Below are 11854 nucleotides of genomic sequence, written 5' to 3'. Positions count from 1 at the left end.
GCTCTTGTTGGCTTGCCCAGGAACCCAAAAGTCTTCTGCAACTATTTCTCTAGAAAACACACATTCTTTAGGGAGTGCCAAGCCCACATGACATTTGTTAATCTCTGAATTCCGTGCACTGACAGCAGCTGTCTCATTTATGGCAAAACAGAAAACAGCAATTTAAAGACTATATATCCTAAGTCCAGTGGGAATGCTCACCACCCAAATAGAGGCCATTTTTTTTAATGAGGAAGCCATTCATAATTCAAGTGTTTGACTTTCCATGAGCAGTTAAATTTTTTAAAAGCCATAAACGATGATTATGACTAACTTCTCATTTTGGGGGTCTCAGTGCCACTTCAGTGAAAGAGCAAATATATTAAGAACTGGAAGGAAATATCCATTTAGTAACAAACTAACCTGTCTCACTGCCCATTTCTTACAGAGCCAATTCTCCTGGTCACAAAACATACTTTTTTTTAAACAGAAAAAAATATCTCTTTTCAAAGGTTGAATTGGTGCCAAATTCTTCATTGGAAATAAAAGTACAAGCACATAAGACTGTAAAATATTCAGAGGTCAAAAGTTTAATACATACAAGCAAATCCCCACACACTGTTCATCAGGAGTCATTTTGTCCTGGAAGGTAAAGTTTTCTCTTTGTGTCTTTTATAGTAACTTGTAAAAGAATTTGTTATAGGTTCTACATTTTTGTCAAAGTGTGTCACAAAGATTTAACGATATAAGGAACAATGGTACTCTTGTATGTTGTGTGAAATTCTTCACCTTATTCAAGTACAAATCTACTGAAAAATAGAAAAATTACCAAGTCCATTATCCCGAATAATAATAAACAACAGGTTTTATCTAATTCTTAATCCTGAGCAAAATACATTGAGGAAGACTTTCTGAGAGTACTGGGAAATAAAGGAGAGAAACAGATAAAATTCAAACGAGGTGATTAAAAAGACCGCAACAGGTAAGTTTTACTGTCTAGATGCTTTCCTTTGCATTGTCACTTTCAGAGAGTGTGATTTCCTCAGTACTCAGAGAGGTTTCCAGTAGCCTAAAGCGTTCATGTAAGGTTGGCAATGACCTGAGGAAATTATACATCTTTACACGCAGCCTCGGCCGCGTCACTGAAGGCAATGACTTCCTTCTCCCAATAGATGATAGCGACATCAACACTTTGGAAGCTTCACTCTGGAAGATTTTTGTTCTAACAGTGTACAGGATAAAAATTTGCAATCCCTGCAGATAGAACAAAAGTTTAATGTTGGGTAAGTGCTGAGATACAGTATCAAGGAAGACATTTTATTTCACTCTGCCACCCAACCTTCTCATCTGCACAGCACTTCCCCAACCTGAATTTGCCAGTGTGCAGCTGCCATGCACTTTTTAATGTAAGAGGGTTGAGGCAAAGTTTTCCCATATACAAAGACCTACGTGTAACAGTACAATAGCAGATATAGAAGACCCGAGTTCAGGTCCTGGGTTGCCACTAGCTGGCTGTGTAAATTTGCTTATTTCATAATCTTGATAATCTTCAACTTCCTGAAGGAAGAAGATTAACTATGAAATACCTAATTCTTCTCCCAGTTCTAACATTCTGTGCTTCCATATTTCTTGGAGTTATAGTAACATAGCTAGAAATTTGTGCACTTAAGGACAAAAAAATGTAAAGCCCTTCTAGTCACTGCTTTTCTGTACTTCACAGATGAAGACCAGATGTACATGAGAAATTGAGCCACAAAACACTGAATAATATTTTCTATATGTTTCCAGTAAAAACTGCCATTTATTGAAGTCATGTCAGTATCAGACCCTTGCTTTTCACTTAATCCTCATCATTTGATCATTCTCATGTAATCCTCACATCAACCTAATACAACAAGCCTTATCATCCGCATGTTTCAGAAAAGGAAACTAAAGTTCAGATAAACTAAGTAGTTTGTCCACGATCACCCAACCAGTACTCAGTGGAGTCTGGAAGTGAATTCTTACATCTTTAGCTCCAAAACCCCTCCTCTATCCAATATACGGTGCTGCCTATACTGTTGCCTGTAACTGTAATAGAAAGTGACTGCAAAGTGTATCATAGCTTTTAAGATGCCGCTGTTAAATCTTTATTAATATCCTTTGTGGAAATGACAGATGAAATAGCATCTGTAGTTAAGTTGATAATATTGTGCCAATGTCAGTTTCTTGATTTTGACAGTATACTATGGCTGTATAAGATATTATCATTTGGGCAAGCTGGACAAAGAATATGTGGGAGCTATACTATTTTTCCAAAATTTTTTATTAAATCATTTCAAAATGAAAAGGTATTTTTAAAAATAAATATCCTTGGATGTCTCCCACATTGGCATCTATAGGGCCCCAACCCTTTTAAGAGTTTATTTTTGGAATCATATCCTGTGAGTACTGTTATTGGAGACTTCTGGTACTATGGAAAGACCCTTATAGTTTGACTAAAAAATCAATAAGTGTTGGCAAGAGACAGACTTGTTCTCTGGCCAAAAGTAGAAAAAGTAGCTTGATTATTACTCAACAGGTGGTATCTAACACATCAGAAGAAAGGCCCTATGACAGTGTGTGCTTGGAGACACAGGTTTCAGAAGGACAGGAGTGGTCACTGGCCGTCCTGATTGTTCAAGGGAGAGAAATTTATTTGGGGCACATGAGAAATCCAGTCTCTAGAAAACCATCTTTTTTGTGGCATACGCTATTTCATCTGATTTTTCCAGAATTTAAATTCTAAAGTAAACTAAGATTTGATCAAATTTCTGTTGGTACAATAATTAGGAAAAGACCCTAGACCATGGATAATTCATAAAAACACCATCCTGTTGGACCTGTTTGGGTGGACTCCCAATATTTCTGTTCTTCCTAAAAGCCCAAATATGTTATTTGAAAAGAAAAAATATGTGGGTCAGACTGATTACCAGTAACACAAACATCAAACTGTGCCTTCTAAGTAATATCTCTAGCATTTAGTAAATGTTTATTAGAATTATAGCATTCTAAATCTAGAAGTTTTATGTGTAAACAAATCTAGATATTCCTACACTTTAGTGTACATAGAAATCACCTGAGGTCCTTGTTTAAAATGAAGAGTCTCAGCTCCTATGCCTGTAGATTCTGGTTGAGTAGGTAAGGGGTGAGGCCCAGGAATCAGCATTTTAACATACTATGTAAGTTCTGATGTAAGCAATATTCAGATCCATTTTACAAAACACTGTGTTGATTTTAACACACATATTGCCCCACTACTCCATTTTATATTTTGCATACCTCACCCACAGAGGTTATGTGATTTTCCTATAATCATAGGAATCAATGGTAAAGCTGAATAACAGCCTAAGTTTCCTGACTTTTAGCTCCATGTCCTTGCCACATTGCGACACTCAATTTTACCATGTTGTAATTTTTATCATTTTACCATTAACAGTTTTTACCATTTTACTGTTAACATTTTGTTATGAACCTCTCTTTTATAATTTCCCCCTCCTATGCATGGAGAAGAGAATATCCTTGACTATGCCTTCATTCAGATTCCTCCCTAAATTCCTGCTCACTCTGGGCAACAAGCCCATGGATCAACTGGCAATGTCAGACGAGGCTTACCCTACTTATTGATCTTCTAGGAGTTTCCATTTGATATTGACAATCGTAAAGAACTGAGTTATATCCCTGTAAATTTAGTGGCAGGCACCCATCCATTATCTAAGGGAATTAATCCTAAAAGGCACTGGAGAGGGCTACCTGGGATAAAGGATGAGGTTCTTAGAAGCATTAAATATGGTGGTAGCAATTCAAAAAGCCAAGCAGCTCCCCACACTGCATTGTATAGTCTGATCAAATGCCCTTCCTAACAATTTCCATTTTGTATCAAAGACTTTCCTCCTCAATGACATTTTACCATAGCCAGAAACAGCCAACATGACACCAGCTTCACACTGTAGTTACCGTTCTTAGCAACTTAATGGGATAGTCATCAAAATTGCAGTTTCTTCATGAAATACAGAATAGCTCATCCTGATATTGAACAAAGATGTTATCTACTGTGAAAGATATGCACAAGCAAGTTCCTTGCACTCAGAGAACTGATGTTCTAGTTGAGGAGACGAGAAGAGTATGCATAAAAAGTTAATTTTATAGGGTAAAAAGAAGAGGGGACAAAAACATTTACAAAACAATATTTTTATTTGATAATGAGTCATACTTATTCACTTAGTTGATAGTTAATAAGGCTAGAATGAAAGTCATCACCACAAAAGAATAAAGCCCATCAATAAATAAACTATGTAGATTGTATCAATGTCATTTTGATAATGTATTAAAGTAACATAAGATATGATCATTGGAAAAGTTGAGTAAAGGGTACATGGGAATTCTCCATACTATTTGCAACTTCTTATGGGTCTAAAATTGTTTCAAAATAATTTATGTTTAAAAAGGGATGACATAAGAATGGGGAAGGGTGGAGCCAAGATGGCCGAATAGGAACAGCTCCAGTCTACAGCTCCCAGCCTGAGCGACGCAGAAGATGGGTGATTTCTGCATTTCCAACTGAGGTACCGGGTTCATCTCACTGAGGAGTGCCAGACAGTGGGTGCAGGACAGTGGGTGGAGCGCACCATGTGTGAGCCGAAGCAGGGCAAGGCATCGCCTCACCCGGGAAGCGCAAGGGGTCAGGGAATTCCCTTTCCTAGTCAAATAAAGGGGTGACAGACGGCACCTGGAAAATCGGGTCACTCCCACCCTAATACCGCACTTTTCCAATGGGCTTAACAAACGACACACCAGGAGATTATATCCTGCACCTGGGTCAGAGGGTCCTACACCCATGGAGCCTCGCTCATTGCTAGCACAGCAGTCTGAGATCAAACTGCAAGGCAGCAGCAAGGCTGGGGGAGGGGCGCCCACCATTGCTGAGGCTTGAGTAGGTAAACAAAGGCACCGGGAAGCTCGAACTGGGTGGAGCCCACCACAGCTCAAGGAGGCCTGCCTGCCTCTGTAGGCTCCACCTCTGGGGGCAGGGCACAAACAAACAAAAGGCAGCAGTAACCTCTGCAGACTTAAATGTCCCTGTCTGACAGCTTTGAAGAGAGTAGTGGTTCTCCCAGCATGCAGCTTGAGCTCTGAGAATGGGCAGACTGCCTCCTCAAGTGGGTCCCTGACCCCGAGTAGCCTAACTGGGAGGCACCCCCCAGTAGGGGCAGACTGACACCTCACATGGCCGGGTACTCCTCTGAGACAAAACTTCCAGAGGAACGATCAGGCAGCAGCATTTGCGGTTCACCAATATCCACTGTTCTGCAGCCACCACTGCTGATACCCAGGCAAACAGGGTCTGGAGTGGACCTCCGGCAAACTCCAACAGACCTGCAGCTGAGGGTCCTGACTGTTAGAAGGAAAACTAACAAACAGAAAGGACATCCAAACCAAAAACCCATCTGTATGTCACCATCACCAAAGACCAAAGGTAGATAAAACCACAAAGATGGGGAAAAAACAGAGCAGGAAAACCTGAAACTCTAAAAATCAGAGCACCTCTCCTCCTCCAAAGGAATGCAGCTCCTCAATGGAACAAAGCTGGATGGAGAATGACTTTGATGAGCTGAGAGAAGAAGGCTTCAGAAGATCAAACTACTCCAAGCTAAAGGAGGAAGTTTGAACCCATGGCAAAGAAGTTAAAAACCTTGAAAAAAAATTAGACAAATGGCTAACTAGAATAACCGATGCAGAGAAGTCCTTAAAGGACCTGATGGAGCTGAAAACCACGGCATGAGAACTACGTGATGAATGCACAAGCCTCAGTAGCTGATACAATCAACTGGAAGAAAGGATATCAGTGATGGAAGACAAAATGAATGAAATGAAGCGAGAAGGGAAGTTTAGAGAAAAAAGAATAAAAAGAAACGAACAAAGCCTCCAAGAAATATGGGACTATGTGAAAAGACCAAATCTATGTCTGATTGGTGTACCTGAAAGTGACGGGAAGAAAGGAACCAAGTTGGAAAACACTCTGCAGTATATTATCCAGGAGAACTTCCCCAATCTAGCAAGGCAGGCCAACATTCAAATTCAGGAAATACAGAGAATGCCACAAAGATACTCCTCGAGAAGAGCAACTACAAGACACATAATTGTCAGATTCACCAAAGTTGAAATGAAGGAAAAAATGTTAAGGGCAGCCAGAGACAAAGGTCCGGTTACCCACAAAGGGAAGCCCAACAGACTAACAGCACTTCTCTTGGCAGAAACTCTACAAGCCAGAAGAGAGTGGGGGCCAATATTCAACATTCTTAAAGAAAAGAATTTTCAACCCAGAATTTCATATCCAGCCAAACTAAGCTTCATAAATGAAGAAGAAATAAAATCCTTTACAGACAAGCAAATGCTGAGAGATTTTGTCACTACCAGGCCTGTCCTAAAAGAGCTCCTGAAGGAAGCACTAAATATGGAAAGGAATAACCGGTACCAGCCACCGCAAAAACATGCCAAATTGTAAAGACCATCGAGGCTTGGAAGAAACTGCGTCAACTAACGAGCAAAATAACCGGCTAACATAATGACAGGATCAAATTCACACATAACAATATTAACCTTAAATGTAAATGGGCTAAATGCTCCAATTAAAAGACACAGACTGACAAACTGGATAAAGAGTCAAGACCCATCAGTGTGCTGTATTCAGGAAACCCATCTCACGTGCAGAGACACACATAGGCTCAAAATAAACGGATGGAGGAAGATCTACCAAGCAAATGGAAAACAAAAAAAGGCAGGGGTTGCAATCCTAGTCTCTGATAAAACAGACTTTAAACCAACAAAGAGCAAAAGAGACAAAGAAGCCCATTACACAATGGTAAAGGGATCAATTCAACAAGAAGAGCTAACTATCCTAAATATATATGCACCCAATACAGGAGCACCAAGATTCATAAAGCAAGTTCTTAGAGACCTACAAAGAGGCTTAGACTCCCACACAATAATAATGGGAGATTTTAACACTCCACTGTCAACATCAGACAGATCAACAAGACAGAAAGTTAACAAGGATATCCAGGAATTGAACTGAGCTCTGCACCAAGTGGACCTAATAGATATCTACAGAACTCTCCATCCCAAATCAACAGAATATACATTCTTTTCAGCACCACACCACACCTATTCCAAAATTGACCACATAGTTGGAAGTAAAGCTCTCCTCAGCAAATGTAAAAGAACAGAAATTATAACAAACTGTCTCTCAGACCACAGTGCAATCAAACTAGAACTCAGGATTAAGAAACTCACTCAAAACCGCTCAACTACATGGAAGCTGAACAACCTGCTCCTGAATGACTACTGGGTACATAATGAAATGAAGGCAGAAATAAAGATGTTCTTTGAAGCCAACAAGAACAAAGACACAACACACCAGAATCTCTGGGACACATTCAAAGCAGTGTGTAGAGGAAAATTTATAGCACTAAATGCCCACAAGAGAAAGCAGGAGAGATCTAAAATTGACACCCTAACATCACAATTAAAAGAACTAGAGAAGCAAGAGCAAACACATTCAAAAGCCAGCAGAAGGCAAGAAATAACTAAGATCAGAGCAGAACTGAAGGAAACAGACACACAAAAAACCCTTCAAAAAATCAATGAATCCAGGAGCTGGTTTTTTGAAAAGATCAACAAAATTGATAGACGGCTGGCAAGACTAATAAAGAAGAATACAGAGAAGAATCAAATAGACACAATAAAAAATGACAAGGGGATATCACCACTGATCCCACAGAAATACAAACTACCATCAGAGAATACTATAAACACCTCTATGCAAATAAACTAGAAAATCTAGAAGAAATGGATAAATTCTTTGTATGTGTATTTGACACATACACCCTCCCAAGACTAAACCAGGAAAAAGTTGAATCTCTGAATAGACCAATAACAGGCTCTGAAACAGAGGCAATAATTAATAGCTTACCAACCAAAAACAGTCCAGGACCAGATGGATTCACAGCCGAATTCTACCAGAGGTACAAGGAGGAGCTGGTACCATTCCTTCTGAAACTATTCCAATCAATAGAAAAAGAGGGAATCCTCCCTAACTCATTTTATGAGGCCAGCATCATCCTGATACCAAAGCCTGGCAGAGACACAACCAAAAAAGAGAATTTTAGACCAATATCCCTGATGAACATTGATGCAAAAATCCTCAATAAAACACTGGCAAACCGAATCCAGCAGCACATCTAAAAGCTTATCCACCATGATCAAGTGGGCTTCGTCCCTGGGATGCAAGGCTGGCTCAACATACACAAATCAATAAATGTAATCCAGCATATAAACAGAACCAGAGACAAAAACCACATGATTATCTCAATAGATGCAGAAAAGGCCATTGACAAAATTCAACAACGCTTCATGCTAAAAACTCTCAATAAATTAGGTATTGATGGGACATATCTCAAAATAACAAGAGCTATCTATGACAAACGCATAGCCAATATCATACTGAATGGACAAAAACTGGAAGCATTCCCTTTGAAAACTGGCACAAGACAGGGATGCCCTCTGTCACCTCTTCTATTCAACATAGTGTTGGAAGTTCTGGCCAGGGCAATCAGGCAGGAGAAGGAAATAAAGGGTATTCAATTAGGAAAAGAGGAGGTCAAATTGTCCCTGTTTGCAGATGACATGATTGTATATTTAGAAAACCCCATCGTCTCAGCCCAAAATCTCCTTAAGATGGTAAGCAACTTCAACAAAGTCTCAGGATACAAAATCAGTGTGCAAAAATCACAAGCATTCTTATACACCAATAACAGACAGAGAGCCAAATCATGAGTGAACTCCCATTCACAATTGCTTCTATGAGAATAAAATACCTAGGAATCTAACTTACAAGGGATGTGAAGGACCTCTTCAAGAAGAACTACAAACCACTGCTCAATGAAATAAAAGAGGATACAAACAAATGGAAGAACATTCCATGCTCATGGGTAGGAAGAATCAATATCATGAAAATGGCCATACTGCCCAAGGTAATTTATAGATTCAATGCCAACCCCATCAAGCTACCAATGACTTTCTTCACAGAATTGGAAAAAACTACTTTAAAGTTCGTTCATATGGAACCAAAAAAGAGCCTGCATTGCCAAGTCAATCCTAAGCCAAAAGAACGAAGCTGGAGGCATCACGCTACCTGGCTTCAAACTATACTACAAGGCTACAGTAACCAAAACAGCATGGTACTGGTAGCAAAACAGCATGGTACTAGTACCAAAACAGAGATACAGACCATTGGAACAGAACAGAGCCCTCAGAAATGATGCCGCATATCTACAACTATCTGATCTTTGACAAACCTGAGAAAAACAAGCAATGGGGAAAGGATTCCCTATTTAATAAATGGTGCTGGGAAAACTGGCTAGCCATATGTAGAAAGGTGAAACTGGATCCCTTCCTTACACCTTATACAAAAATTAATTCAAGATGGATTAAAGACTTAAATGTTAGACCTAAAACCATAAAAACCCTAGAAGAAAACCTAGGCATTACCATTCAGGACATAGGCATGGGCAAGGACTTCATGTCTAAAACACCAAAAGCAATGGCAACAAAGGCCAAAATTGACAAATGGGATTTAATTAAACTAAAGAGCTTCTGCCAGCAAAAGAAACTACCATCAGAGTGAACAGGCAACCTACAAAATGGGAGAAAATTTTTGCAACCTACTCATCTGACAAAGGGCTAATATCCAGAATCTACAATGAACTCAAACAAATTTACAAGAAAAAAACAAACAACCCCATCAAAAAGTGGGCAAAGGATAGGAACAGACACTTCTCAAAAGAAGACATTTATGCAGCCAAAAAACACATGAAAAAATGCTCATCATCACTGGCCATCAGAGAAATGCAAATCAAAACCACAATGAGATACCATCTCACACTAGTTAGAATGGCGATCGTTAAAAAGTCAGGAAACAACAGGTGCTGGAGAGGATGTGGAGAAATAGGAACACTTTTACATTGTTGGTGGGACTGTAAACTAGTTCAACCATTGTGGAAGTCAGTGTGGCTATTCCTCAGGGATCTAGAACTAGAAATGCCATTTGACCCAGCCATCCCATTAATGGGTGTATACCCAAAGGATTATAAATCATGCTGCTATAAGAACACATGCACACGTATGTTTATTGTGGCACTATTCACAATAGCAAAGACTTGGAACCAAGCCAAATGTCCAACAATGATAGACTGGATTAAGAAAATGTGGCACATATACACCATGGAATACTATGCAGCCATAAAAAATGATGAGTTCATGTCCTTTGTAGGGACATGGATGAAGCTGGAAACCATCATTCTCAGCAAACTATCGCAAGGACAAAAAACCAAACACTGCATGTTCTCACTCATAGGTGGGAATTGAACAATGAGAACACATGGACACAGAAAGGGGAACATCGCACACCGGGGACTGTTGTGGGGTGGGGGGAGGGGAAGGGATAGCATTAGGAGATATACCTAATGCTAAATGACGAGTTAATGGGTGCAGCACACCAACATGGCACATGTATACATATGTAACAAACCTGCACGTTGTGCACATGTACCCTAAAACTTAAAGTATAATAATAATAAAATTTAAAAAAAAAGAATGGGGAAAAATACAAGAATTTTAGTTCCTTCTCAGGCTTTATTTTCACAACATAAAATTTCCGTTCGTCTATAGAATGTCAATGAATAAAGGTCATTGCCAAGAATTAAATGCCAAACTAATTTGTAGTTTATGTGTCATAGTATCTAAAGAAAAATTGTCAGCTAGAAAAGTCCTCATTAATGTTTACCAACTATCCACTAAATATTTACTCAAAAATTACTACCATTGATGAGAGTTTCCTTAAAGTAAGGAAGTCAAAATAACAGGACATTCCAATATAAAAGGACTGGCAAAACATTAAAAACATTTAAATATAGAGTTAAGCCTAAGAAAATACAGTTAATATAATTATCAAACATAATCTAGTATTATAAATATTTCTTAAAAGAAAATAATGTAGACAGTATAACTTAACCACAACATGATAAATTTTAAATTTTACCAACAAAACTGCAAGAACCAGTTAAACTGTGTTAATATTATTACCTTAAAAAGAGAGGAATCAATATCTACTGTTTTACTCTGGAAATTGAAATTTGTGTCTTATAAGTTGTAGTAATATTTAATAAACAGAGATTATAATTAGTAGAATTTAAAATAGAATGAAAATATTCCAAATAGAGGAAGTTATACTAAAAAACATAATTTATATAACACAATATATAAAATTAAGGAGGCAGTGATAGACGTATAGGGAAAAAAAACTAAGATAACACAATAAAACAAACATTAGTTTTAATAGCTAGTATTTAACTAAATAGCCAAAAGTTTAACATTTTTAATAAAATGGCAAAACTGGCCAGGCACAGTGGCTCAGGCCTATAATCCCAACACTTTGGGAAGCTGAGGCATGATGACCACTTGAGCCCAGGAGTTCAAGAACAGCCTGGACAACATAGTGCGACCCTATCTCTATAAAATAATTGAAAAAAAATTAGCCAGGCATGGCGCCACGTGCCTGTAGTCCCAGTTACTTGGGAGGTTGAGGTGGGGGGATCACTTGAGTCCAGGAGACTGAGGCTGCAGTGAGCTGTGATTGTGTCACTGCATTCCAGCCTGGGTGACAGAGAAAGACCCTGTCTCAATAAATAAATAAATAAATAGATAAAATGGAAAAACTATGAGAAAATTATCAAAAACAAACAAATCTAAATATGCAGGGTCTAAAAAGAGATAAGTTAAAACCAAAGTGATGAGAAAA

At 38.7% G+C, this 11854-nt stretch overlaps 1 protein-coding gene across 2 annotated transcripts in view; it reads right to left on the bottom strand.

The window, feature by feature from the left end:
• Positions 1–497: 497 nt before the first annotated feature.
• ADGRG7 (adhesion G protein-coupled receptor G7) overlaps positions 498–11854 on the bottom strand; it is a 92244-nt gene continuing 80887 nt past the window's right edge. Inside the window, exon 16 of one of the 2 annotated variants that reach the window (XM_004035979.5) lies at positions 498–1233. In XM_004035979.5, the coding sequence (XP_004036027.2) occupies positions 976–1233 (258 nt within the window). In that variant the 3' untranslated portion in view covers positions 498–975. The remainder of the gene's footprint in view (positions 1234–11854) is intronic. The other variant, XM_055383555.2, reaches the window with a different exon arrangement.

This window comes from Gorilla gorilla, chromosome 2, assembly GCF_029281585.2.
Source record: "Gorilla gorilla gorilla isolate KB3781 chromosome 2, NHGRI_mGorGor1-v2.1_pri, whole genome shotgun sequence".
NCBI lineage: Eukaryota > Metazoa > Chordata > Mammalia > Primates > Hominidae > Gorilla > Gorilla gorilla.
This window is presented reverse-complemented; position numbering and strand designations above follow the sequence as displayed.